The 27,285-nt window shown below is 41.1% G+C and overlaps 1 protein-coding gene across 2 annotated transcripts in view; it reads left to right on the top strand.

Annotated features, from left to right (window-relative positions):
* LOC132132451 (cell adhesion molecule DSCAM-like) overlaps positions 1-25,212 on the top strand; it is a 77,468-nt gene extending 52,256 nt beyond the window's left edge. The window contains exons 13-33 of one of the 2 annotated variants that reach the window (XM_059544824.1): positions 681-777; positions 953-1,081; positions 1,258-1,425; positions 2,333-2,403; positions 2,556-2,796; positions 3,112-3,258; positions 8,573-8,728; positions 8,888-9,021; positions 9,223-9,376; positions 10,242-10,359; positions 10,641-10,801; positions 10,918-11,016; positions 17,799-17,987; positions 18,099-18,389; positions 18,473-18,649; positions 18,827-18,857; positions 20,157-20,272; positions 20,351-20,542; positions 20,628-20,825; positions 21,868-22,170; positions 23,376-25,212. In XM_059544824.1, the coding sequence (XP_059400807.1) occupies positions 681-777; positions 953-1,081; positions 1,258-1,425; positions 2,333-2,403; positions 2,556-2,796; positions 3,112-3,258; positions 8,573-8,728; positions 8,888-9,021; positions 9,223-9,376; positions 10,242-10,359; positions 10,641-10,801; positions 10,918-11,016; positions 17,799-17,987; positions 18,099-18,389; positions 18,473-18,649; positions 18,827-18,857; positions 20,157-20,272; positions 20,351-20,542; positions 20,628-20,825; positions 21,868-22,170; positions 23,376-23,725 (3,522 nt within the window). In that variant the 3' untranslated portion in view covers positions 23,726-25,212. The remainder of the gene's footprint in view (positions 1-680; positions 778-952; positions 1,082-1,257; positions 1,426-2,332; positions 2,404-2,555; positions 2,797-3,111; positions 3,259-8,572; positions 8,729-8,887; positions 9,022-9,222; positions 9,377-10,241; positions 10,360-10,640; positions 10,802-10,917; positions 11,017-17,798; positions 17,988-18,098; positions 18,390-18,472; positions 18,650-18,826; positions 18,858-20,156; positions 20,273-20,350; positions 20,543-20,627; positions 20,826-21,867; positions 22,171-23,375) is intronic. The other variant, XM_059544825.1, reaches the window with a different exon arrangement.
* Positions 25,213-27,285: the final 2,073 nt, after the last annotated feature.

A 27,285-nucleotide genomic window follows, 5' to 3' on the forward strand; every position in this document is an offset into this window, starting at 1 on the left:
TACCAAAACACCCTCCAACAGCATCATAAGGAAAAAGTGATAACTAAGTAGCTCGGGGACCAGAATGTTGAAATTTTGGGTCCATGGCCTGGAAACTCCCAAGATCTTAATCCCATTGAGAACTTGTGGTCAATCCTCAAGAGGCGGGTGGACAAACAAAAACCCACTAATTCTGACAAACTCCAAGAAGTGATAATGAAAGAATGGGTTGCTATCAGTCAGGATTTGGCCCAGAAGTTGATTGAGAGCATGCCCAGTCGAATTGCAGAGGTCCTGAAAAAGAAGGGCCAACACTGCAAATACTGACTCTTTGTATGTGTATGTAATTGTCGATAAAAGCCTTTGAAACGTATGAAGTGCTTGTAATTATATTTCAGTACATCACAGAAACAACTGAAACAAAGATCTAAAAGCAGTTTCGCAGCAAACTTTTTGAAAACTAATATTTATGTAATTCTCAAAACTTTTGGCCACGACTGTATTTCAATATTATATTGAGTTTATATAAGACAACAAAACCAATTTCAAACATATAGGTATAGAAGGTCCTTCAGGTATCTAAACTTTTTTTTTTTTACATAAGCTTGTTGTGAATGGTTAGTGATGATCAGGCTCATTTAGGATATGAATATTGGATGTTTTTTTTCTAGTTCATTCACACACAGTTTTCTTGATTTCAGATCTACCCAACGATGAGAGAGGATTCTGGGTTCTTCTCCTGTCATGCCATTAACTCCTATGGTGAAGACAGAGGCATCCTTCAGTTAACGGTTCAGGGTAAGCAGCCGGAAAATCGCCTGGGCTTGGCTGGAGATTAGGGGAATTTATTAAGCATTTTATACGAGACTCTTGAGGGAAATCTTTTAAATGTGTTGTTTAAATGTGGATGGGATGGGAGGTGGGGGGGTTCAAAGCCTCTGAGAATCTGAGTGCCATATCGTTGAATTCTCAGAACCACCAGAGCCTCCGAAAGTGGAGATTCGTGAGGTGAAAGAGAGGACCATCGCCCTCCGCTGGACCATGGGATTCGATGGGAACAGTCCCATCACCGGCTACGATATTGAGTGCAAAAATAAAACAGGTACATGATCCAAACATATACAAGCAACAGTAAAAAGTACCTTAGACAATCAAGTCTAGTTTTGGCATGAATAGATATCATAAGTGTGATTCAAATGACAAGAAACAAAGCTAATCAGCTTATATATGAGTTCTAGATATTTTCCCAACCAGTTATATCTCTTTACCTATAAACAGAAACTTGGGAACGAGCTCGCAGGACCAGAGATGTTTCTCCTACCCTAAACCAGGCCACCATCATAGAACTTCACCCATCGTCCACCTACAACATCCGTATGTTCGCCAAGAACCACATTGGCGACAGTGAACCCAGCAACGAGCTCACCGTAACCACCGATGAAGCAGGTATGATATACTAGTCAAATCTGTCATGAGAAATCAAAATTACTTAATGTTCATGTTCAGCAGGGAATGTTACTATTACATCTTATTTCTTATGTTTAAAATATATTAGGCCATCTTTTAGGAGTTTTTGAAGTGCTTTCCTATTTATAGAACAATAATGTACAGTACAGACCAAAAGTTTGGACACACCTTCTCATTCAAAGAGTTTTCTTTATTTTCATGACTATGAAAATTGTAGATTCACACTGAAGGCATCAAAACTATGAATTAATACATGTGGAATTATATATGGAATTATATACATAACAAAAAAGTGTGAAACAACTTGAAAATATGTCATATTCTAGGTTCTTCAAAGTAGCCACCTTTTGCTTTGATTACTGCTTTGCACACTCTTGGCATTCTCTTGATGAGCTTCAAGAGGTAGTCACCTGAAATGGTCTTCCAACAGTCTTGAAGGAGTTCCCCGAGAGATGCTTAGCACTTGTTAGCCCTTTTGCCTTCTGTCTGCGGTCCAGCTCACCCCTAAACCATCTCGATTGGGTTCAGGTCCGGTGACTGTGGAGGCCAGGTCATCTGGCGCAGCACCCCATCACTCTCCTTCTTGGTCAAATAGCCCTTGATGCCTTCAGTGTGACTCTACAATGTTCATAGTCATGAAAATAAACAAAACTCTCTGAATGATTAGGTGTGTCCAAACTTTTGGTCTGTACTGTAAATGTATAGTAATGTTTCACTTCCTGTTGAACACAGAAGGAATTGTGTTGCAATACTGCCAACTGGTGTCCAAGGGTGGCATGACAGGAGTGTGATTGAGATACTGATCACCACTGATGCTACTGTTTATAAGAAATATGATGGAAGATATCAGACCAGGCTAAACCGAGTGTTCGTTTGACCACTCTAGATCCCGAAGGACCACCCCAAGATGTGACACTGGAAGCCATGTCATCCCAAAGCATAAAAGTTACATGGAAGGTATGGTTTCAGGTAGTATTGTGACTATATCAAGTTTGATGTTATATAAAAATGGATGTTGAAGGTTCTTCGTGGAATTATCAATGCCAGTTAAGAGTGCATGCCAATAACTGAGGTCTTGTTTATAAGCACCATAATTTCATGATCTGCAGGCACCGCTGAAACATCTCCAGAATGGCGTGATCAGGGGATATCAGGTGTGCCATCGAGAGCACTCCATAAACGGCAGTCACCAGTTCATCTGCATCAGCATGGAGGCCACGGGAGAGACAGAGTCCCTGAGCCTCAACAACCTGAAGAAGTTCACAGAGTATGAGGTGGTGGTGCAGGCCAGTAACAGTGCCGGTCCGGGACCTGCTTCCAGTGAAGTCCGGGCCACAACAATGGAAGATGGTAAGCCATTGTAATCATTCACATGATGCAGCAAATTTTAGTCCTTCTATGTAACGTTTTTATAACTTTAATTATTTAAAAAAAACTAACCATCAAAAATACCATGATATTCACCAAGCACATTTGCAATATTTGCTGCCAGCTAGTGGCTACTGGAAATGCTTACAGTGCTTCAAACTTCTTTAAGGACTGTAAACCCAATTCAAGTTAATTCATCAATTTTAGTTTCTTTCACACCTACTGTACATATTCTGTTCCAATGAGTAATTAGGCTATCTATGAGATGATTTTTCTATATTTCTCTTGTGTTCTCAGTACCCAGCAGAGCCCCAGAGAAGGTTGTGGCCACCGCTGCTTCTCCAGAAAGCATCTCTTTGTCCTGGCAGACTCTGTCCAGGGAAGCTCTCAACGGCGTTCTACAGGGTTTCCGTATCATCTACTGGGCCAATCTACCAGACGGAGGTACAGCTCAGACCCCAATGAGTTTAATGTGCCTGAAATAGCATTTTTTTCATAATAGCATTAGTTAGAAGCATCTTATATTATGCTAAAATAGCTATAGATATAGTCCATACATTTTTTTTTTTAGAAATATATTTAATATTTATAGAGAGAGATTGAATAATGTATGTATGTGTATACACACATTATTATATATAAAGTGAGAAATTATAGAGAGAAATTATTATATATAACATTATTATTATTTTACACATTTTGCATCCATAGACCCCTAGGGGGCAGAATGTACCTTTCAAACTGGGAATTCTTTTTTTTTTTTTTTTAAGCCAAAAGGAACTGAATTTCAATATTCACATATAGTCATTATGCATATTGGTATTAAGTTTATTTTGGTTTGAAGAGGAAGAATTCCAAGTTGAAAAGGTATATTATATAGTGTATACTATATAGTGTGACAGATTAATATTGCATCCCAAATCATAGCACATTAGCATATTATTAGTACATAGTACATGCATTTTGCAATTCAGCAATAGTCTCTTTTCTTAAGTGTTGTGCCAGCCAGTCTGAATATGCCTCTCATGAGTGATTTAGACTGTGAGGTTAGTTAATCGATCACTCAGTGCTGCAGCACACAAACAGAGAGCAACATAACACATTCTGCACACCTGTTTAATTGGCTGCTTCATGGCTCTCGATCAGTTTGTGCTCAGTAGAACAAACTCAAAGCACACATTATGTTGATCCGGCTCTTTCCAGGAGCTATTTGCTTATAAATTGCCTTATTATGAAGCAGCAGAATTTAGCCCAGGCAACTCAGGTACAAAATTCAGCACCGAGCAGCATAAGACAGCGGTTCTTTTCCATCCAGCAGTAGCAGCTAGAGCGCTTAAGGAATGATAACAGGAAAAATAATGGAGACATTAAAAATGTGAAACCTGCAACATTGCTGAAGAGCTGCAGACAGTCTCAGTGTCTGCCCTATATCCTGCATGGGTGTACATTGTTCATTATTTAACTATACAATGACAAATTCTTGGCTAAAAAGCTATTGAAGTCATATCATACATTTTAAATTATTATATTATATTATTATTTTATCAAACTCAAAAGCGAACTCAAAAGTTCACCCAATAATGAGTGACCTCATGTTGTTCCAAACCTATTTGTGTTTCTTTCTTCTGTTGAACATAAAAGAAAATATTTTGGACAATGTTGGTAACCAAACAGTTGCTAGTAGTCATCGGCTTCCTTTTTTTCCCCCTACTATGGAAGTAAAATGCTAGCAGCAATAGCAATGTGCACTATGTGTAATTTCAAACTTGTTTAAATGGAAAATAGTTTAATAGTAAGAAACCCTCAGAAGACAGTCAAAAACGTGTGTGTGTGTGTGTGTGTGTGTGTGTGTGTGTGTGTGTGTGTGTGTGTGTGTGCAGTCCATTTGGAATACTTAATCTATGAGTCAAACAGTCAAATAATTCCAGATGCCTTATTATTCGAGTTGCTATGAATAGTTGAAAATCTACTTGCGTTCTAATTGGTTCAAGGGTCCAAGCCAATTGGATTCACATACTCATTACCGTTAACCTATATAACCATATTCAGATATTCAGTACTATGTACTATGAATACTATGTCTGCACACCATGTGTGCCCTCATCCTAGCCCACCACCTCCCCAGCACCACCTGCTTAAATCTGCTACAGGGATCTTCCTCACTTTAGCAGCAGCAGCATGTTTCCTTTAAATTTTATCATCTGAGCATTTATCTCTGCAGCAGACCAAGACCAAACCTATGCAAATTCTGTTTACATTAATAAAGATTTTACAATCCATCCCAAGAGTTTTCATGACTGAATTTAATTTCCATCCAACCGTTACAATTCACAACACTGACATCAACAAAAGCAGCAGACATGCAAATTCAAATGCAAATTCACTCTCTGACTTTAGGTGGCGCTTTTGGAAAAGCAGAAACACAGCAGTTACCATGGTTGCTGCTGATAAACACTTATTTTATTAGGCATTATATAAAAAAAAACATGGAAAAATATCAATGAAATCTTTCTTAAGAAAGTTAGTTCCCTTTAATTTATAATATTTCCTGTTTAAACCAGTAAATACGCTCCCACCTTGTCACGTTATGAAGTGACGGTAATACTGTTTGTATGCGAATAAAACAAAAATAATAGATAGAAATTTTGTTATTCTAAAATTTTTGTTCGTCTTTTACACGGTTAAATATTGTCCAAAACATACTCCGTAGTTTGTGGTTTAAAATGTATGTGTTAAGGAGGAGTGAGAACCCGTGATGTAGTGTTGTGATCGGTTGTGGTGCAACTAAGTTCCGAAACCATATCGGTGAATACTGGAGTCAGTATCCTGAATCACCATGGTGGTACATCTATAATAAGTGTTTATTTTCAGACTATTTTAGTCCGGCGGGTCGCCGCCGCTGTGGAGTAGCACAGGACCTGGGTGACTCGTCCATAGTCATAAACAGAGAGAAGTAACGCCGGTTACAATGTTCTTCCGCAAGACGCATGCAGTTCTGTTTATTAACTGCTAGAGCGTGAAACAAAAACAGAAGCGCGACAAATAAACTGCGTACCTGTGTACTGCGTACGTGTGTCTCTGTTGTTAAAGTTTATCGTTAATTTAATACTCGGGAGTCATGTAAACATGAAGTCACATGCGTCTTTTCTCGTCAGTCGTCATGGAAACATGAAGCCCTGGCGTTTTGAGTGAAAACACGTATCACTGAAAACACTCACTGTGGCTTTTTAAAAGAATTGTTATTAATTCCTAGATTTATATCTGTTATTTTTCAGTTGTGGCTGACAATCAAACTAGACAATAAAAGAAAGTTTCATGTTTTTCTTTTGCTGTATTTATTCATTCATCACACACAGGATTTAACCTGAACCAGGCTTAACTCCTGAACTCCTAGCATTACTCTCTCTCTCTGTGTGTGTGTGTGTGTATGTGTGTGTATGTGTGTGTGTGTGTGTGTGTGTGTGTGTGTGTGTGTGTGTGTGTGTGTGTGTGTGTGTGTCTGTGGCCTGGCAGTGAGCAATGGACATACGACAATTCTTTAAAAGAAAAAAGACAGATTCAGGTGAGAGACGAGACAGTCCATAATGACCTCTGTCTTGTTTTTTTTTTCTTCTGCTGAAAAGAGTTAAGTTAAAGTAACAGATAATGCAAACCCGCTGCTTTTGTATCAAATTATTTATCTAGGCAATGGTCCCCTGCTTTTATTTTTTATTTATTTATTTCAAACTCACAAGTTTCTCTTGTGAAAGGAATTTGTCATTTAAAAAAGGTTTCTAAGCCCAAAAATAATAATAATAAAGACATTTAAAATGACTCTTGATATGAAGCTTGTTTTATTATTATTTATTGATGACATATTGGTTTATGAAAGTTCAGACAGGCGTGCATCCAGATATGTTAGAGATGGCCATTTGTAAATAATTTACAGAAGATGAATTACATTTTGTTGTCCAAGTACCTGTTACTTTGTTCAATGACAATAAAGTTGAATCTAATGTAACCAATCTGATGACTGTTGATACAAAAGGAGGCACATGGAGTTACAGGGGGCTGTCTGTGTGAACTCTCACAATTAAGCTGTTGTTTTGAAAAGGTCTCAAAAAAAATAAAAATAAAACTGGATTTTGGAGTTAGTTGAATCAATGTTAAAATTATAGTTATTTTTCAATAGACATATTTTTTGTTTTCGTGTGAAAAGAGGGTGGGTGGAGGCATTGGGGCTCATTGGGTGCTCAGCACCCCTAAAGCTCTGACCCTAGAATCGCCCCTGCTTTACAGTAAGACCTCATTAGTTAATCTTAGTTAATGCATTAACATTCAAGGCAAGGCAAGGCAAGGCAAGGCAAGGCAAGTTTATTTATATAGCACATTTCGTACACAATGGTTATTCAAAAAGAAATAAAAAAAAAAGTCATGACGAAAAATAATCACAAAAATAAAACAAGCAATTTAAGAACTTGAAAATGAAAATTATTTAAAAATTGACTTAAAATGAATTTAAGACTGTTTAAAAATAGAAAATGATTTTACATAAAATACAGTGCAATACATAAAATATAGTGTAATCAGTTCGGACATCGCATAGTGCTCATTCAATAAATGCACAGCTAAACAATGAGCAATAGCTACATTTGATATAGATGTTATTAATCTTTGTTAAAAAATCTTAAAAGTCTTAGTTCATATTAGCTCATTAAATAACACAGTTGCAACTTTCAATTTTAACAATGTGTTATTAAATATTGGAATACCTAAGATTAATAAATGTTCAGGATATTTTTTTCATTGGCAGTTTATGTTAACTAATGAAGCCATAATGTAATGTATACATTAATATAATAGTGTGAATGAACAATAAAAGATCAAAACACTTTCAAACAATATTTAGGGAGTTTGTAGTCCAGATTTTTTTAAAAAAAATGAATGTTTGAAGATAAATAGCCTATTAAGTCTAAATATTTCAGTAGTTGGCACTGTAATAAACACCATAGGGAAAACATAAATCTGAATGGTTATTTAAGATTATTTTTATGTTTACAGGGTAAGGGCTGCATTTAGCGCCATCTGCTGTCAGAGAGTGAATGTGCTTTCATTCAGCGCGTCTTTCACGTGTTCCTCCATGTGCTTCTCATGCGCTTGTTTACATCAGAGAACATGCGCTCTTTCATGCAGCATACAGCGCTGTTCAGCATTTTAAACAGCTGATGGGAATAATATTCTTAATAAAATTCTGCATAATTTGTAATGTATATTTATTCACGGTATTTAGAAGTGCCCACGATAACAATATCGTGCATATTAATCACCGCAATATATGCATTACCGAATACCGGCACAAGTCTATTAATGACAACATTTTCCTTTTGGGGTTGAGTACCCTTTAATTGAGGCATTTGAATAAAATTAAGGAGTTTTTTCTCAAGTGTGAGCTCCGTAATCTATAAGAGCCATAAAAGCAAGGTGCATCAAATATGATTATGAATGTTTACATTTTCTTTTTATATTTTGTCTAAAGGTTCAGTACACTGTTCTGTTTTATAAAAGTGAATTTTTATGACTATTGCTTGTGTCAGGCATTACAGGGTTAAATCTGCAATTCATTTGCAAAGCCTTTTTTATTTACAATATATATACTGATTAATATCAATGTTCACTTAATTTTAGAAATCTCATTGGCTGACACTCAGTAGTATTGTGTTTACTATATCATTTGACAGTGAGTCTTAAGAAAGATTGTAAAGTCTTGTTGTTTATACAGAACTTGGGGAAATCAGAAACGTCACTACCCAGAAGGCCCAGCTGGAGCTGGAGGGTCTGGAGAAATACACCAACTACAGTATCCAGGTGCTAGCCTTCACCAGAGCAGGAGACGGAGTACGCAGCGACCAGATCTACGTCCGCACCAAAGAAGATGGTACGTCAGAGAGACATCCATTCTTCGACCAATTGAAGTCATGCAAAAAAGATCTTCTCTTGCGGAACTTCACTACTGTCAAATTCTGTCCTTCTGTTTGAGAATCTGTTAAAAAGTTAGTAAAGATCTCTCCAAACTGCCTGAATCTTTTTTCTGCAGTGCCAGGTCCACCCGGCGGGGTGAAGGCAGCTGCAGCCTCCAGCTCTGTGGTGTATGTTTCTTGGCTCCCTCCGCTGAAGCTGAATGGCGTCATTAGGAAATACACAGTCTTCTGTTCTAGCTTGTATCCCACGGTAAGACTCAGCCAACTGCTCTCATACAGTACTTACAGGAGAGATATCAGGCTGGCTATTAAGACAGTGTTAAACAGCATGTGGAAGTGCAAAGCATTTTAGCACAGAGCCAGTACTGTGTAATGGAGCTAAAGGTGATGTAGTCAGCCGATGCAAGACACAAGGACTAACCATCGATCATTTATTTTGGGTCTCATTCAGGTGGTCAGTGAGTTTGAAGTGGCCCCAGATGAATTCCTGCACCGGGTTCACAATCTCAGTCGCAACAGGAAGTACAGTATCTGGGTGATGGCGGTGACTGCGGCCGGCCGGGGGAACAGTAGTGATGTCATCACCGTGGAACCTCTGGCCAAAGGTTTGAGTCGATTACCTTCTTCAGAAGCTAAGCAGCTGGTCTTTGGTTTTAGGAGGATGTTTTTAAGTTAAACCTCTTATTCAGTCATTCTGTGAATCACTCATTCTGGAGTAATTAGTTGTATTTTGAGGTCTTTTGGGCCATGAGCATCTTCTTATAAAATAAACAGCATATATAATGTAGTAACCTTACAAATATTCAGCATACACTAATGTTGTAAAGTTTGGGGTGAATAAGATTTTTTTTAAAGAAGACTCTTATGCTTATCAAGGCAGCATTTATTTGATCAAAGATACAATGTGAAAAAAAAAAACAATAATAGTGTGAAATATTATTACAATTTAAAATAGATGTTTTTTTTGATAAAATTATTTTGTAAATGTATTTATTCCTGTGAGGCAAAGCTGATTTTTTTTTGCATGCATTACTCCAGTCTTTAGTGTTATTATTATCAGTGTTGCAAACAGTTAAGCTACTTAATATTTTGTTAATTATGGAACTTTTGTAGTTTTCTTTTGTGTATAAAAAGTTCAAAGGAACATTTATTGGAAAGAGGAATCTTTTTTTAACATTATAAATGTCCTTATTTTCACTTTTGATCAATTTATTGCATCCCTATTTAACAAAACTTAATAAACTTTTTTTCTTAAAAAAAAAAAAAAAAAAATACTGACCCATAACTTTTGTATGGTTGTGTAAGATTGTGTAATTTGCATTGATTGTGCTCTGCACCAAAATTGTGAAATATTAAGCATTCATAAATCAATAACAATCAATTGTGATGTTATTTTGTTGTTGTTTGTTTTGTTGTTGTTGCTGTTGTTAATCACAAAATCTTATGGTGTTTTTTTATGTTTTTAAACAGCTCCTGCCAAAATCCTCACCTTCAGTGGTACTGTTACAACACCATGGATGAGGGATGTTGTTTTACCCTGCAGGGCGGTCGGAGACCCACCTCCTGCCATTAGATGGCTGAAAGAGAGGTAAATAAACCCATTTCATTGGCACAGACAAGAATGTATAGAACATACACTCTCAAAAACAATATTAACATAAGAATGAGAATGTGATTTAAGGCAAACATGCTAACAACGTATGCTGAGTTCAGTATTATAGTGAAGAACATACTGCAGTGCAGCTCTAGCCTTTCATTAAGAGCAAACACAAGCATCTGAATACCTATGAGTAGAATCAGTCACTGGGGAATGCTGGGAAATGTCAAACTCTGCCCCTCTTATTGACGATTCACACTGTTTCTCGCCAGCGGGAGCCCGGCTCCTGCCATCATTGATGGAAGGCGCAGTATCCATGGAAATGGAAGCTTCGTCATTAAGACCGTGAAAGCAGAGGATTCTGGGTATTACACGTGTGTCGCCAGCAATAACTGGGGAACGGACGAAATAATTCTGAACCTTCAGGTTCAAGGTGAGGTGTGAGAGTCGGACAGGATGGTCACATTCTGTATAGCCTCCTCTTTGTGTCGGTTTCATTTCCTCTGAGATGTTACGCAGTGTTTCTCACTATATAAATATCATCTTCAGTCCCCCCTGACCAACCTCGACTCACTGTGACCAAGACAACCACAACAACCATTACTGTGTCCTGGATACCAGGAGACAACGGTGGGAGCTCCATTAGAGGTGAGCCACTTCCACCTTCAGCAGTTTTTCCTGCTGGAGAAAAACTAAACAGAAAAAAAGAGAATAAAACTCTGATCTGTCTTGTCAACTGAACATGATTTTTTTGGCATATTCTATTAAAATCCATTTAGTTTTTGTAGCCTGAATGGCAAAAAAACAACAACAAAAAACCATAGAAACCCAGTCCAAGGAATCACAGGTGGTTTAAAATCCAATTCAAATGTGATATTTTCCTTTACATTTATATAAAATTTTATTAATGTGATTACCTGTCACACACCTGGACTCATTTTGTGTGTTTTTGCCCCTGTGACCCAGTTTCTGTCTTCCGTGTGTGGTTTGATTAGTTCCCAGGTGTGTCTAGTCATTTCCGCATGTGTTCCATGTCCCTGTTAATTTAGTCATGCCATCCACCTGTGTTTCCCCATTATCCCTTGTATAAAAGCCTTGTCCTTTCAGTTCTGTTTTGTCGGGTCTACTCGTTACTAGTTACTTGTCCACTTGTCCACTTGTCCACTTGTCCACTTGTCACTTGTCACTTGTCACTTGTCACTTGTCACTTGTCACTTGTTACTTGCAACTTGCCACTTGCCACCAGTTATTTGCTACTTACCTTGCCTATGTTTGATTTAATAAAGCCTTGTTTCGTTTATCCTTCGGCTCCGTGTTCCTTCCAGCAGCGTAAGCCGTGACAGAAGACCCGACCGAAAAGTTAAAAACTGCGTGTTTTCTCTCCGTTTTGTTTTCCGTTTTTTCACAGTCTTTTTCTTTCCGTAGTGTGTCATGGATCCCCTCTATCGCCCCGAATACCTCCTCCTCCTGCTGGAGCAGGAGGGACTTTCTCTCGAGGACCATACTAAACGGTTTCTCGTGCTAGCTAATGCCACCAGCTACCCAGACCACGCGCTCTGCACCTTTTATCACGCCAGCCTGAACTCCAGGTGCAGAGCGTTGTTGCCCGAAGATGGTCCTCGGGAGGATTTCGCCGCCTGTATAGAGTGGAATCTGGTGAGAAATGGGTCACCTCTCACGGTCGGCCCAATGGAGGATCTCGCCAGGTCCACTCTGGACCCAGAGCCCAGCCTACAATCTCCCCACGGTACGAGGCATAAGCCCGAGCCCACCGATGACGGAGAGCCAGAGAGCAACCCGTCAGACCAGGTGCGAGAGCCGGCGACGTTGCCCACCACGAGGGAGCAAAATGTGGAGCGCCAAATGGGTCAAAATGAGGGGGTTTCCAATTCACCTATGCCAGTTTCTCAGTTAAGCCCAGGACGGGCTCCTGATCCTCCGTTAATCCCAGGACGGGCTCCTGATCCTCCGTTAATCCCAGGACGGGCTCCTGATCTTCCGTTAAGCCCAGGACGGGCTCCTGTTCCCCCGTTAAGCCCAGGACGGGCTCCTGATCCTCCGTTAAGCCCAGGACGGGCTCCTGATCCTCCGTTTAGCCCAGGACGGGCTCCTGATCCTCCGTTAAGCCCAGGACGGGCTCCTGTTCCCCCGTTAAGCCCAGGACGGGCTCCTGATCCTCCTGTAAGCCCAGGACGGGCTCCTGATCCTCTGTTAAGCCCAGGAAGGGCTCCTGATCTTCCGTTAAGCCCAGGACGGGCTCCTGATCCTCCGTTAAGCCCAGGACGGGCTCCTGATCCTCCGTTAAGCCCAGGACGGGCTCCTGATTCCCCGTTAAGCCCAGGACGGGCTCCTGATCCTCCGTTAAGCCCAGGACGGGCTCCTGATCTTCCGTTAAGCCCAGGACGGGCTCCTGAACCCCAGTTAAGCCCAGGACGGGCTCCAGCCCCAGAGCTCACTCCAGTGCTTGCTCCTCCGAAATTCCCACCCTCCCACCCACTCCTGCCTCCTCCTCCGCTGTCGTCTGGCAGCCCCTCTGCTCGCCCTCAGCCTACCATCATTGTGGTGCGAGCTCAGCGGGACCGCCATCCTCCAGCGACGCCTTGGTCGGCGTCTCCCTCACCTCCGCCTCCAGCCTCTGAGGCCTGGACTCCGCCTCGGCCCGTTGACCCGTCGGCTCCACCATGGCTCCTAGCTCCTTCCTCTCCGCCGTGGCCCGGCAGTCCACATGCTCTGCCTGGCTCCCTCGTCCCTCCGGCTCCGCCTTGGTCTGGCGTCGTCCATCCTATGCCTCGGGACTCCACTCCTCCGGCTTCGCCTCATCCCTCCGTCCCTCCGGCTCTGTCAGGCTCCTTCATCCCCTCGGCTACACCTCAGTCCTCGGTCACTCTGGCTTCACCGCGGCCTTCCGGATCCACATCGCTGCGTCAGTCACCAGAGCCATCAGTTCCGCCTAAGACCTCCGGCTCCTCCCCGTCACCCTGGCTCTTCGGCTCTCCGTCTCCACCTCGGGCTCCTCCTCCACTTGCTCCGTTGCCGTGGGTCGAGTCCCTGGAGTCGGTGACCATTCCTCCTCCATGGCTCCTTCCACCGTCGGCCCCACCTTGGGCCGTTATGACTGTGGCCTGGGTCCTGCTGGGTACCTCCTGCTTCAGATCCTTCCTGTCTCCTCCCTGGCTCCTCCCTCCGTCATCTCCTCCCTGGCTCCTTCCTCTGTGGTCCCTGTCTGCTGGCCCCCTCCTGGGAGGCTGTCCTCCACCGGAAAATCCAATTCAAATGTGATATTTTCCTTTACATTTATATAAAATTTTATTAATGTGATTACCTGTCACACACCTGGACTCATTTTGTGTGTTTTTGCCCCTGTGACCCAGTTTCTGTCTTCCGTGTGTGGTTTGATTAGTTCCCAGGTGTGTCTAGTCATTTCCGCATGTGTTCCATGTCCCTGTTAATTTAGTCATGCCATCCACCTGTGTTTCCCCATTATCCCTTGTATAAAAGCCTTGTCCTTTCAGTTCTGTTTTGTCGGGTCTACTCGTTACTAGTTACTTGTCCACTTGTCCACTTGTCACTTGTCACTTGTCACTTGTCACTTGTTACTTGCAACTTGCCACTTGCCACCAGTTATTTGCTACTTACCTTGCCTATGTTTGATTTAATAAAGCCTTGTTTCGTTTATCCTTCGGCTCCGTGTTCCTTCCAGCAGCGTAAGCCGTGACAGAAGACCCGACCGAAAAGTTAAAAACTGCGTGTTTTCTCTCCGTTTTGTTTTCCGTTTTTTCACAGTCTTTTTCTTTCCGTAGTGTGTCATGGATCCCCTCTATCGCCCCGAATACCTCCTCCTCCTGCTGGAGCAGGAGGGACTTTCTCTCGAGGACCATACTAAACGGTTTCTCGTGCTAGCTAATGCCACCAGCTACCCAGACCACGCGCTCTGCACCTTTTATCACGCCAGCCTGAACTCCAGGTGCAGAGCGTTGTTGCCCGAAGATGGTCCTCGGGAGGATTTCGCCGCCTGTATAGAGTGGAATCTGGTGAGAAATGGGTCACCTCTCACGGTCGGCCCAATGGAGGATCTCGCCAGGTCCACTCTGGACCCAGAGCCCAGCCTACAATCTCCCCACGGTACGAGGCATAAGCCCGAGCCCACCGATGACGGAGAGCCAGAGAGCAACCCGTCAGACCAGGTGCGAGAGCCGGCGACGTTGCCCACCACGAGGGAGCAAAATGTGGAGCGCCAAATGGGTCAAAATGAGGGGGTTTCCAATTCACCTATGCCAGTTTCTCAGTTAAGCCCAGGAAGGGCTCCTGATCCTCCGTTAATCCCAGGACGGGCTCCTGATCTTCCGTTAAGCCCAGGACGGGCTCCTGTTCCCCCGTTAAGCCCAGGACGGGCTCCTGATCCTCCGTTAAGCCCAGGACGGGCTCCTGATCCTCCGTTTAGCCCAGGACGGGCTCCTGATCCTCCGTTAAGCCCAGGACGGGCTCCTGTTCCCCCGTTAAGCCCAGGACGGGCTCCTGATCCTCCTGTAAGCCCAGGACGGGCTCCTGATCCTCTGTTAAGCCCAGGAAGGGCTCCTGATCTTCCGTTAAGCCCAGGACGGGCTCCTGATCCTCCGTTAAGCCCAGGACGGGCTCCTGATCCTCCGTTAAGCCCAGGACGGGCTCCTGATTCCCCGTTAAGCCCAGGACGGGCTCCTGATCCTCCGTTAAGCCCAGGACGGGCTCCTGATCTTCCGTTAAGCCCAGGACGGGCTCCTGAACCCCAGTTAAGCCCAGGACGGGCTCCAGCCCCAGAGCTCACTCCAGTGCTTGCTCCTCCGAAATTCCCACCCTCCCACCCACTCCTGCCTCCTCCTCCGCTGTCGTCTGGCAGCCCCTCTGCTCGCCCTCAGCCTACCATCATTGTGGTGCGAGCTCAGCGGGACCGCCATCCTCCAGCGACGCCTTGGTCGGCGTCTCCCTCACCTCCGCCTCCAGCCTCTGAGGCCTGGACTCCGCCTCGGCCCGTTGACCCGTCGGCTCCACCATGGCTCCTAGCTCCTTCCTCTCCGCCGTGGCCCGGCAGTCCACATGCTCTGCCTGGCTCCCTCGTCCCTCCGGCTCCGCCTTGGTCTGGCGTCGTCCATCCTATGCCTCGGGACTCCACTCCTCCGGCTTCGCCTCATCCCTCCGTCCCTCCGGCTCTGTCAGGCTCCTTCATCCCCTCGGCTACACCTCAGTCCTCGGTCACTCTGGCTTCACCGCGGCCTTCCGGATCCACATCGCTGCGTCAGTCACCAGAGCCATCAGTTCCGCCTAAGACCTCCGGCTCCTCCCCGTCACCCTGGCTCTTCGGCTCTCCGTCTCCACCTCGGGCTCCTCCTCCACTTGCTCCGTTGCCGTGGGTCGAGTCCCTGGAGTCGGTGACCATTCCTCCTCCATGGCTCCTTCCACCGTCGGCCCCACCTTGGGCCGTTATGGCTGTGGCCTGGGTCCTGCTGGGTACCTCCTGCTTCAGATCCTTCCTGTCTCCTCCCTGGCTCCTCCCTCCGTCATCTCCTCCCTGGCTCCTTCCTCTGTGGTCCCTGTCTGCTGGCCCCCTCCTGGGAGGCTGTCCTCCACCGGAACCTCCTCCCAAGTTCCCACCCACGCCTCCCTTTGTTGTTTCTACAGTGCGAGGACGCACCTACCGGGAGGGGGGAGTACTGTCACACACCTGGACTCATTTTGTGTGTTTTTGCCCCTGTGACCCAGTTTCTGTCTTCCGTGTGTGGTTTGATTAGTTCCCAGGTGTGTCTAGTCATTTCCGCATGTGTTCCATGTCCCTGTTAATTTAGTCATGCCATCCACCTGTGTTTCCCCATTATCCCTTGTATAAAAGCCTTGTCCTTTCAGTTCTGTTTTGTCGGGTCTACTCGTTACTAGTTACTTGTCCACTTGTCCATTTGTTACTTAAAAAATAAATAAGTGAAGTGACATTCAGCCAAGTACGGTGACCCATACTCAGAATTTGTGCTCTGCATTTAACCCATCCGAAATGCACACACACAGAGCAGTGAACACACACACACACTGTGAGCACACACCCGGAGCAGTGGGCAGCCATTTATGCTGCGGCGCCCGGGGAGCAGTTGGGGGTTCGATGCCTTGCTCAAGGGCACCTAAGTCGTGGTATTGAAGGTGGAGAGAGAACTGTACATGCACTCCCCCCACCCACAATTCCTGCCGGCCCGGGACACGAACTCACAACCTTTCGATTGGGAGTCCGACTCTCTAACCATTAGGCCACGACTTGTTACTTGTCACTTGTCACTTGTTACTTGTTACTTGCAACTTGCCACTTGCCACTTGCCACCAGTTATTTGCTACTTACCTTGCCTATGTTTGATTTAATAAAGCCTTGTTTCGTTTATCCTTCGGCTCCGTGTTCCTTCCAGCAGCGTAAGCCGTGACATTACCGTTGTGTTGTGTGAATTTAGAGCCTAAATTATAATTTCATAATAATTAGTTTTATACTCTGTTATTACATAATGTGAATCTGATTTTGCACTGATTTATTTGTTTTAAATAATCTGGCCTTTTGGTTTGGTATCCATCACATTCTGAATAATAAGAAATAAGAAAAAAAAAGAAAGAAAAAAAAACTATTATTCAAAAGTGTTGGGTCAGTAAGATTTTTGTTTTGAAAGAAATTAGTATCAAAGAATCATTAAAAAAAAAAGCATGGTTTCCATAAACATAAAGCAGCACAACTGTTTTAAATTTTAATAATAAGAAACATTTTTTAACATCAAATCAGCATATTAGAATGATTTCCAATGAATCGTGTGACACTGGCTACTGTAAATTCAGCTTTGCATCACAAGAATAAATTACATTAAAAATATATATTTTAATATATTTTAAATATATTTATTAATATTGTTTGACAATAGTACTGTTTTACCCTATTTTTGATTCAATAAATACAGCTTTGGTAAGCAGAAGAGACTTCTTCAAAACATTAAAACATATTATCGCCCCCAAACCTTTGAACAGTAATGTGAATATAAACCAATTTTACATAATATACTGTAAAATCCCTTATATCATGATGTCAGAATGTGAACTGCATTTCATTCTGCATTAGTAAATGAAACATAAAGTGGGACCTAAAAAACAAGTATGTACTTACAGACACAAAACGTTTAAATGCGTAAAATACAGCAATGTCTACAATGCATCCGTCCTCCATTGTCACACTGACAGCAGCTCGGTTTGGAAGAAAACAACTCTGATGAAGTCATTACTATAGCAACTGATGTGGATGAGCTGGATATAAAGTGCACTGAACAAATGGATCCAATTGCATTGCTTGAATAATAACAGTCAGTCTTAAAGAATATGAAATCATATGAAATCCAAACAAAGATTTGTTATTATGAATTAATTCCATGTCTGACTTTATGCAGGATATATTCTGCAATACTCAGCGGACAACAGTGAGAAGTGGGGAAGTATTTCCATTAGTCCTAGCGAGCGTTCCTACCGTCTGGAGAACCTCAACTGTGGCACCTGGTACAAGTTCACGCTAACAGCCCAGAATGCTGTTGGTCCAGGCCGAATCAGTGAGATAATCGAAGCAAAGACTCATGGGAAAGGTGTGCATTTTGTTTTGGAAACCCAATTTCTCAAATAATGGTGTGGAATTGTTCAAGGTAGTGATCACAAACACCTTTCCTGTTCTCCTTCATTGTCTTTACCCATCACAGAGCCACAGTTCTCCAAAGAGCAGGAGCTGTTTAATAGCATTAATGGAACATGTGTCAAACTCAACCTGATTGGCTGGAATGATGGCGGTTGTCCAATCACCTCCTTCACTCTGGAATACCGTCCATTGGACAGCCCCGTGTGGACCAAAGTAAAGTGCACGTCTCTAACGAAGAGCTTCAACCTCCAGGAGCTTCAAGGAGCCACTTGGTACGAACTGCAGATGAAGGTGTACAACAGCGCAGGGTTGGCTGAGAAACGTGTCAAATTTGCTACTTTGGACTACGACGGCAGTATGTGAAGTTTGATGGATCACCTTTACAATAAATGCATATTATTTGTTTGTGCTTCAAAATGTTAAATGTGTTTTCAAAAGGCACCATTCCACCGCTGGTGGAGACGGCGGTGAACGACCCAGTGATAAATACTGGCAACAAGGGGATGACGATGATGGTGACGATCTCTTGCATTTTGGTGGGAATGGTGCTGCTCTTCGTCCTGCTGATGGTGCTGAGGAGGAGGAGGAGAGAGCAGAGGCTGAAGCGGCTCAGGGGTCAGATGGTTTTCACAGCTTTTAGCTACAAATCAGTGTTTTCAAAGAGAAGGTGTAGATTCGTAGGCATAAATACAGAGAGCATATGTTACATATATGTATATCAGCCTTATTTTTCATGACTCGATAGTACTTCCAATTTCAGTGTATGTTACAAAAGCTGCTTTTTTTTCACAGATGCAAAGAGTTTGGCTGAAATGCTTATGAGGTAAACATGATGATTTTCAGTTTTGCTTTTAAAGGCAGAAACACCCCAAAATTTGTCATTTATTCGCCCTCATTTCATTCCATATAATCTTCTTTCTTTTATGCAGAAGAAAATAAGATATTTTGAATAATCTCTGAGCTGCTCTATTCCACTCATTGAGAGCATAATGATCCAAAATGACTAAAAGCATCATAAAAGTAGTTCATACGAGGCACTGTTCCAAATCTTCTGAAGCCATACAATAGAATCAGTGTTTTGAAACAGATCCATTGTAACTGTTCCAAAGCATATTACGCACAAATGAATCAAACTTAAGTGAATCAAATTCAACATTCTGTCAAAAAGCACCATTAAGTCATTTATATGACTCACTGTATGCCACATCTTATAAAGCAAAACAACAGAATCAGTTTCTTTGAAAAGATTCATTGTAATGGATAGTTCATGCGCAAAAGATTCTAACTCAGCACTGTATTAAAAAGCAAGCACCAAGTAGTTCATACAACTCACTATATTCCAGATCTTCTTAAACAAAACACAATTTCAATCAATTTCTTCGAATCAACAGATCTAAAGAATATTATGCACAAATGAATCAAATTCTATCAGCATTTTGTTAAAAATCACCATCAAATAATTCCAAAACTGTCTGTATATGGAATATAAGATATACTTATGCACAAATGTATCTAACCTCAATTACTCAAACTATTTTAGCATTTTATTAAAAAAGCTTCAAGTAGGTCATATGACTCACTATATTCCAAATCTTCTGAATCAGTTTTTTTTTTTAGCAGATTCACTGTATTAGACAATTCTAAAGAATATATTATGCACAAACGAATCAAATTCTATCAGCATTTTATTAAAAAGCACCATCAAGGAGTTGCTATATTCCAAATCTTCTGAAGCAAAGCAATAGAATCAGCTTTTTGAACATATATAGACAGTTCTAATGAACATTATAGAGAAATGATTCAATAATAAATAGATCTGTGTGATGAATAAACCACAGAAGACTGCTGCTTCAGAAGAATTTCTGGATTAAGGATGCTTTTACATTGACTTTTGTGTCCTTTTTTGTCTGTTTTTTTGTCCTTGGTTACCATATTCTTACATTATATTGAAACTGCAGCTGGGAAATTCTTTAAAATATCTTATTTTGTGTTCCACAAAGGAAAAAAAAAATCTTATAGGTGGGTGAGCAAATAATGCACTATTCCTTTGATGACTCACATGTCATGCTGACCTTGTAGAAGCGGAGATGTTATTCACAGGCTTGTTTGTGTTCTCCTCCAGTAAGAACACAAGGCCTTCAGATACCATGAACAAACAACAGCAGACCCTCCGCATGCACATCGACATTCCCCGAGCGCAGCTGCTCATCGAAGAGAGAGACACCATGGAAACAGTGGGTGAGTCGTGTTCGCTGAACCATATTCAAACCTAAACATTTGTCTGAGGAAGAATGATACTATAGAGGTCTCTAATAGTTCCATCTCTCCCTTCCCTGTTAGACGACAGATCAACAGTGCTACTGACGGATAACGATTTCGGAGAAACTGCCAAACAGAAGTCTGCTACTGTTACGCACTCTGTCCACTATCAGTCTCTATCGCAGGCCACCGGCCCACTGGTGGACGTCTCTGATGTCCGACCTGGGACGAGCAAGAGCAGTCTGTCGAGTAAGAAAGAAACTTCTTAGCACATAAATAAGAGAGTGGCTATTTGATCATATTGTTTAACCGAGCATTTCGGAACCGCCCCCAGATCCCACCTCTCGCCGTACAGCTAAAGCTGGCCCTGCGGCCCGTAACCGTTATGCCAGTCAGTGGACGCTGAATCGTCCCAACCATCCTGTCTCCGTCCACACTCTCAGCACGGATTGGAGGCTGGGGACGCCCAGAGTGGCTGGTTCAGTGGACAAAGAAAGCGACAGCTATAGTGTCAGTCCGTCACAGGACACAGGTCAGTCTGTTACACTAACAAACAGTATACACTGTAGTGTATGTACATCTTGAGCTTTTGTTAGGTTCTTTTTTTTGTTGGCTTGACACGTCATTACAGCTGGGTATTAAAATTATCATATCAGCCTTTTTACAATATTTAGTATATTTCCTAATATTTATGTGCATGCTTAAAAAAAAAGAAAAAAGATGAACAAATGAAGGCAAGGTATTACATTCTTTTATGCATGAATATAAAACTAGAAAGAAATAAACAGTAAAGTTTTTAAACCACTTTAAAGCATATAAATGGCATGCAGGAACATCCATGAAATTTATGGATGCAATCGAATCATTCAATAAATTCAGAACAGATTTATTGTAACAGACAGTTCTAAAGAATATTATGTGGAAAATTAAATAGTCTATCAGCATTTTATTAAAATATGATACTGTTCAATCTTTTGGGGTCAGTAAGATTTTATAAAAATATTTAAGAAAGTAATACTTTCAGAAGTGATCGTAAATACTTATATAATGGTACAAAATATAGTATTTATTTTTATTAAGGTTTTGTTTTACTTTATATTTGTCAAATAATCCTAAAAACAATGCATCATGTTTTTCACAAAAATAATAAGAAATTTTCCTTGAGCACCAAATCTCAGTATATTAAAAGGATTTCTAAAGGATCACGTGACACTGAAGAATGGAGTAATTTCTGCTTTTCCTTCATAGGAATAAATTACATGTTAAACTATATTAAAATAGAAAGCAATTATTTTAAATGGCAATAATAAAAATTACATTTTACATATACATATTTAAAAATACATATTTTTTATTTTTAAAACATCAGACTTTTGAACGATAGTGTATCTCTGTTCTTATTTCTTCTCAAAAGATACTCCATGGCTAAATATAAATAAAAATAATTTTAAATGATCACAAAATTCACAGTGTCAATTTATATCACCAATCAAATAATATCAAGTGTCATATCAAAGCTAATACATGCTAGAAGTGCCTATTGTTACTGATGAGTTCTGACCCGCTGTGTTCAGACCGCGCTCGCAGCAGTATGGTCTCAACTGAGAGCGCGTCTTCTACGTATGAGGAGCTGGCCAGAGCGTATGAACATGCCAAGATGGAGGAACATCTACGACATGCCAAGTTTACCATCACAGAGTGCTTCATCTCAGACACATCCTCCGAGCAGATGACCGCCGGCACCAACGATTACACGGACAGTCTGACCTCCAGTACACCGTCAGAATCAGGCATCTGCAGGTTCACTGCCTCACCACCCAAACCCCAGGACGTCTGCAGGGTGATAAACATGGCCGTACCCAAGGCCCACAGACCAGGTGAGACTATCGCTGAGAAGTAAGGACTCTAAACTCAATTTCAGCCAAGGAGCTTTTCTTAATAACCTTGAGTGAGTTCATATTTTTTTTTGGAGGGCAAAATCCAATCATTTCAAAAGGAATTCACAAAAGCAATCTGGAATTTTGCGTGGATGCGAATGATTTTCCTATTTCGCAAGTTTCAAGTTGGTTGCCACTTAACCGACAGAAAGCAGCTTGGTTTGAAAGTGTCTTCTTTGTGAGCTGTGCTTAATACTTCTCTAAATTATTGACAATGGATCCCCCACAAGATTTCTATAATTTGACCACACATAAAGCCTAAATTATGCTGCCTTCAAAGATTGAACCAAAATCTATGGCAGAAATGCATGTATCCTCTGTGGATGAGACAATTCCAGAATGGATTGTAATTAAAAAATAATAATTAGCTCAGTCTCTTTAAAATTACAGTTTTACACAATATTTCTGTGCACTTTTAAGATTTTTTTTTTTCATTACATTGTAAGATTAGCAAAATTCATTAAAAGTCAATTGTGAAAAGACTTTCTCGCAATGCTTCATGAGAAGAGCGTGCTCATCTTGTAATTTGACCCAATCATGTAGAAAAACAGTATAAGCCTTAGCTGGTCCCCCAGTCTCTTTTGGATGATCTGCTGGCTGGTTTTGGAGCGATTTGGGGCTCTTTTTTTTAGCTGGTCAGGCTGGGAGACCATCTAAACCAGGTAAACAGAAGCTTGGCTAGACTCAGAGACCAGGTTACACCATCTAAGACCAGCTAACCAGCTGGTTAAAGTGTATTTTTTTGAGGGAAAAAATGAGCAGCTCATGCTGTAAGATGCTAAAAAAACATTAACACTGCATCCGAATATGCCTACTTCCATACTATATAGCATGTGAGAAACAATATGTCAAAATTAATAGTGCTCAAAACTGGTAGGCAGAAAGTACCTTGATGACCTGCTACTTCTGCCAAGAGTGTGCATTCAATGGACACTTTACTATTCCATGAAGCCACAAGAGAGGAGTTGTGATTGGCAGTGAAATAACCCAACTGACACTGGTAGGTCACGAGAATGTGACAACATGGTGGATGAAGTACACTTAAATTTCATTCATACTACCCATGTTTATATTATATAGAACATACTTTTTTAGGTTGCGAGTTGGATTGCCATGCTAACAAAGTATTTTTCTTTATCCCGCAGGAGGGGAGCTCGTACACCTGCCTCCATACCTGCGGATGGACTTTCTTTTGAACAGGGGTGTGTCGGGAGCATCTCGGGAGGGGGCAATGGGCCAGGCCTGTTTGGAGCCACAGAAGACCCGCTCGCTGAAGCGTCCCGCCTTGCTGGAGCCGACGCCCATGGAGGTACCGACCAGCAGGGACGTGCAGCAGTGGCAACCGGGCACGGCATCGACGCTTCCACAGAGAGAGGCCGGAACGGACTTGGCGCAGGCTGCCAAAATCAGCACCTCCCAGGAATCACTGCTGGACTCCAGAGGACACTTAAAACAGAGCAACAATCCCTACACAAAGTCCTACACACTGGTATAACAAAGACCGGACAAAAATAAAACATCAAGAGCAAAAAGCGAACTCTTCATACGCGGTTGTATATATGTTTCCACTTCTACTCCTAACAGTTTCTTTATTTTATGCTTTTTTAAACAGTGAATTTACTTCTTAAAGAGAAATCCACACACCCAGAGATTGCCAAAATGGTTTTATTATTATTAATATTAATTATGCTGACTTTTTATCGATTCACTTATTTTAGCAGTTAGTGTGCACAAACTAATGAATGGGAATCAATTTTCATTCTTTTATTACATTTTTTTGTGTAATTAGTTTGAGATAAAGTGTGAGAGTGATTTCCATTGGTCCAATGTCGTCACCGGTCTGTTTGGAAGAAATCCTGGGAGTGCATGAGGATGAACCAATTTAATATGAAGATGACAGTATGAATAACGACCGCTGGAGGACCCAGCGCCAACCCCAGAGTTTTTTTGACTACGAAAATATTCAAATGTGAAGATTTCGTATTCTTATGAGTATAAATATATAAAAAAATATATATATAAAAAATGAGAAATTACTTTTATTTGTGGGTATTACAGGGATTTTTTTTGATTTGGTTAATAAAGTCCTTTAGTCAGGTTTGCACATATCTTGTTTAACCTAGAAAAGCAAGTTCTGATTGATGATTATTTGTGTTCCATTCTCCAATGGTGCAATATGGAAATCCACGAACCACGTTTGCTTTCTGCTGTACTCACCCATGACGTGAGCTTCTGACAGCCAGAGCAAATGAAATGACAGATTCAGGTGCAAATTAGCTGCGGTGGAAGCAAAGATTGATTTAGCATGCTGCATGGGGGGAGACCGGACCACCTGCTGCACTGACAGTGTGGCTCTTTCACCTCCTAAGTGTAGTGCACTAGAAAGGTGTCTTCAGGGCATGCTCTCTCTTCATTAGATTTATTTTTGCTGCATTGCAGACATACTGCACTACAGGGAAACTAAGACAATCTAAAGAGATCCCTTAAAAGAATAACAGTTATGATCATATTCATAAAGATCCATGAGCAGTTCTACAGTATATGATTATGGGCTGTATGGTAGCAATATGTTATTGTTGCCGCTCTGCACCAAACTGTCTTGCAGGGAGAGTTATGTTGAAGAGTTGTGAGATGAAATTTCACTATATTTGATTAGATTAATATATTGTCCTTACTATACATATTTACAAATTTGTTTTACTTTTTTTCTATTTCTTTTTTTTTTTTTTTTTTACAGAGTGCTCACAGTTGGGACACTCCAGAAAATATTTTCCATGATAATCCTGTCGACTAATAAAAGGTTGATCCCCAAACGAATCTGGCAGTTTGGTTAACGTTTTTCATTTTGCTGTGGGATATAAAGGGATCTGAGCATATGTGATGAACTGTGAAAATTAACAGCTTAATATCCAAACTAAGATGGGGTTCACTTTAAAGAGATGAACTTAAAGCAATAATTCACCCCATCTATTTCATTACAAACCTTCAGCATTTCTTCTTTTGTGTTCCACAGAACAAAGAAAGTCATACAGGGTTTGGAACAACACATTTTGGATGAACTCTTGCTGTAATCACAGCAAAGCCACTGGATTATCTGGATGAATACCAGAGTTGGAAATCATACTCAAATGAGAGACAGAGAGCTCAGTAGGAATACAATGAAAGTAGAACCACACATCCTCTTGAGAGAAAGCAGAACTTTCCTTTTCTTGTTGGTGTGCTGAATTTCCTCAGCTACGGTGGCCCAAGGGGGGCAACAGAACATTAGCAATGCAAACAAAAGTTAGAAATAGTCTGTAATGAACCTGAAATAAACCACAAGACAAACAGTCCACATCACAATGGAAATAATCAGTGCGAAGGAAATAAGCCACTAATTGAGCTAAAAGTGATTATGTTGGCTTTCTATATGTAATGCATTTATTATTCTTGTATAACTTTTACTTTGTAAATCTATGCATATATCTCTCCTGATTCAGAGAAGACAACTTTTCACTGGACAAAGCATTATTATGATGATAACAGCCCAACCACTGAAATTTTGGAATAATATTTTGTTATACAAGGTCAGCAACACATGCCCTCATAAATTTTTTTAATGTTGTTGCCTAATTATTTGTAAAGTAAGAGCCTGGCTTGTGGCTTAATTATATTTCTCACTTATTTCCATTATCCTGCAAACAATTTTCATAATATTAGCATTAAAGTATCATATTAGTTACACAAAAATTTGCAACACAAATTAAATTAAGCTGTAACAAAACAGAATTAACTTGAATGCAGTGTTTTACAGCTGATTTTGTTTCCATCAGAATACCATTTAGATATTTACTAGTGTAAAATTATATTAATATGAAATCTTTTTAAAACCGTAAGAAGGTTTAATTATATATATATATATATATATATATATATATATATATATATATATATATATATATATATATATATATAATATACAAAATACCACAACTTTATTTTTATCACCACAGCTGGCTACTTGATGTCAATTTTAAGTGCAACACTATGGTTCCCTGTTTCCTGTAGATTTTTTACAATAGCAATTTTGGATTTAAAAGTAAAATCAGACTGGTGGTTAACGTTACCTGAAGAAACTTGCCTTTTATTCTTCAACAAAAGTTATACCACCACAGGAAATTCCCAAAGGAACCTATGACTCACAAATGGTAATTCGCTCCCTTAATGGAGTGCATACTTCACCTGAAGTTAGTTGGCAGAAAAACAATTAATGTTGTTTTCGTCTTTTGTGGACTATTACAATTTTGTTGAGCCCCTCTAGACCAGTCAGTCGTTTGGTGAGCGAATTCCTGTGTGGCCTTCAAAGAGTGTGAGCAACTCTCAGATCATCTGTATTGATTGAGAAGCTTTCAGTGAAGAGCCGGAGACAGACACTCATCCTGGAGCACTTGGACAGAAATTTGTTTTATAGTGCTATGCTATGTCAGCCTGGTGGGTAACGGGGGAACACGTTAGTCATTGTGACAGATATTCTCCATCTTTGTCTGAAGTGTGCAACAAATTAAGCGTCGCTGGCGCATATTTATAGACGGTCTCGCTCAGCTGTTAATATCCACCACCAGAAATAAAGCTGCAATGTGCTGAATTCTGATCTGCCTAGGAAAAACACACAGCTGTCATCAACACAACACTGATGGCGTCTGAATGAATGAACCTGGCTGAGCTCCTCTCATTCTGTTTGGTTAATCTTCATTGCTTCGGCTTGAGAACAATTTGGCTGTGATCTCAACTGAGTATTGGCATACTGCGTAGTATACTGCAGTTTTATTAAAAAGTGTGAAAATGTTAAACAGTATGTGAATCATGCAACTATTATGCATTAGAAAAATAAGCGCTTCTCTTTAGTCTAGTCTTTTTGAGGCTTCATTAAAACTAGAATGAGAAGGTCTAGTAAGTGTGCATGGCTACGTCATAAATTTTTCCAACTCTGCAGTCATGGCACAAAAATACTATTAAAATTATAATTTGAAGAATTACATAACATTGTATAATTTAATAAAATCGAACAAGCTCAGT

Source organism: Carassius carassius, chromosome 49, assembly GCF_963082965.1.
Source record: "Carassius carassius chromosome 49, fCarCar2.1, whole genome shotgun sequence".
Classification (NCBI taxonomy): domain Eukaryota; kingdom Metazoa; phylum Chordata; class Actinopteri; order Cypriniformes; family Cyprinidae; genus Carassius; species Carassius carassius.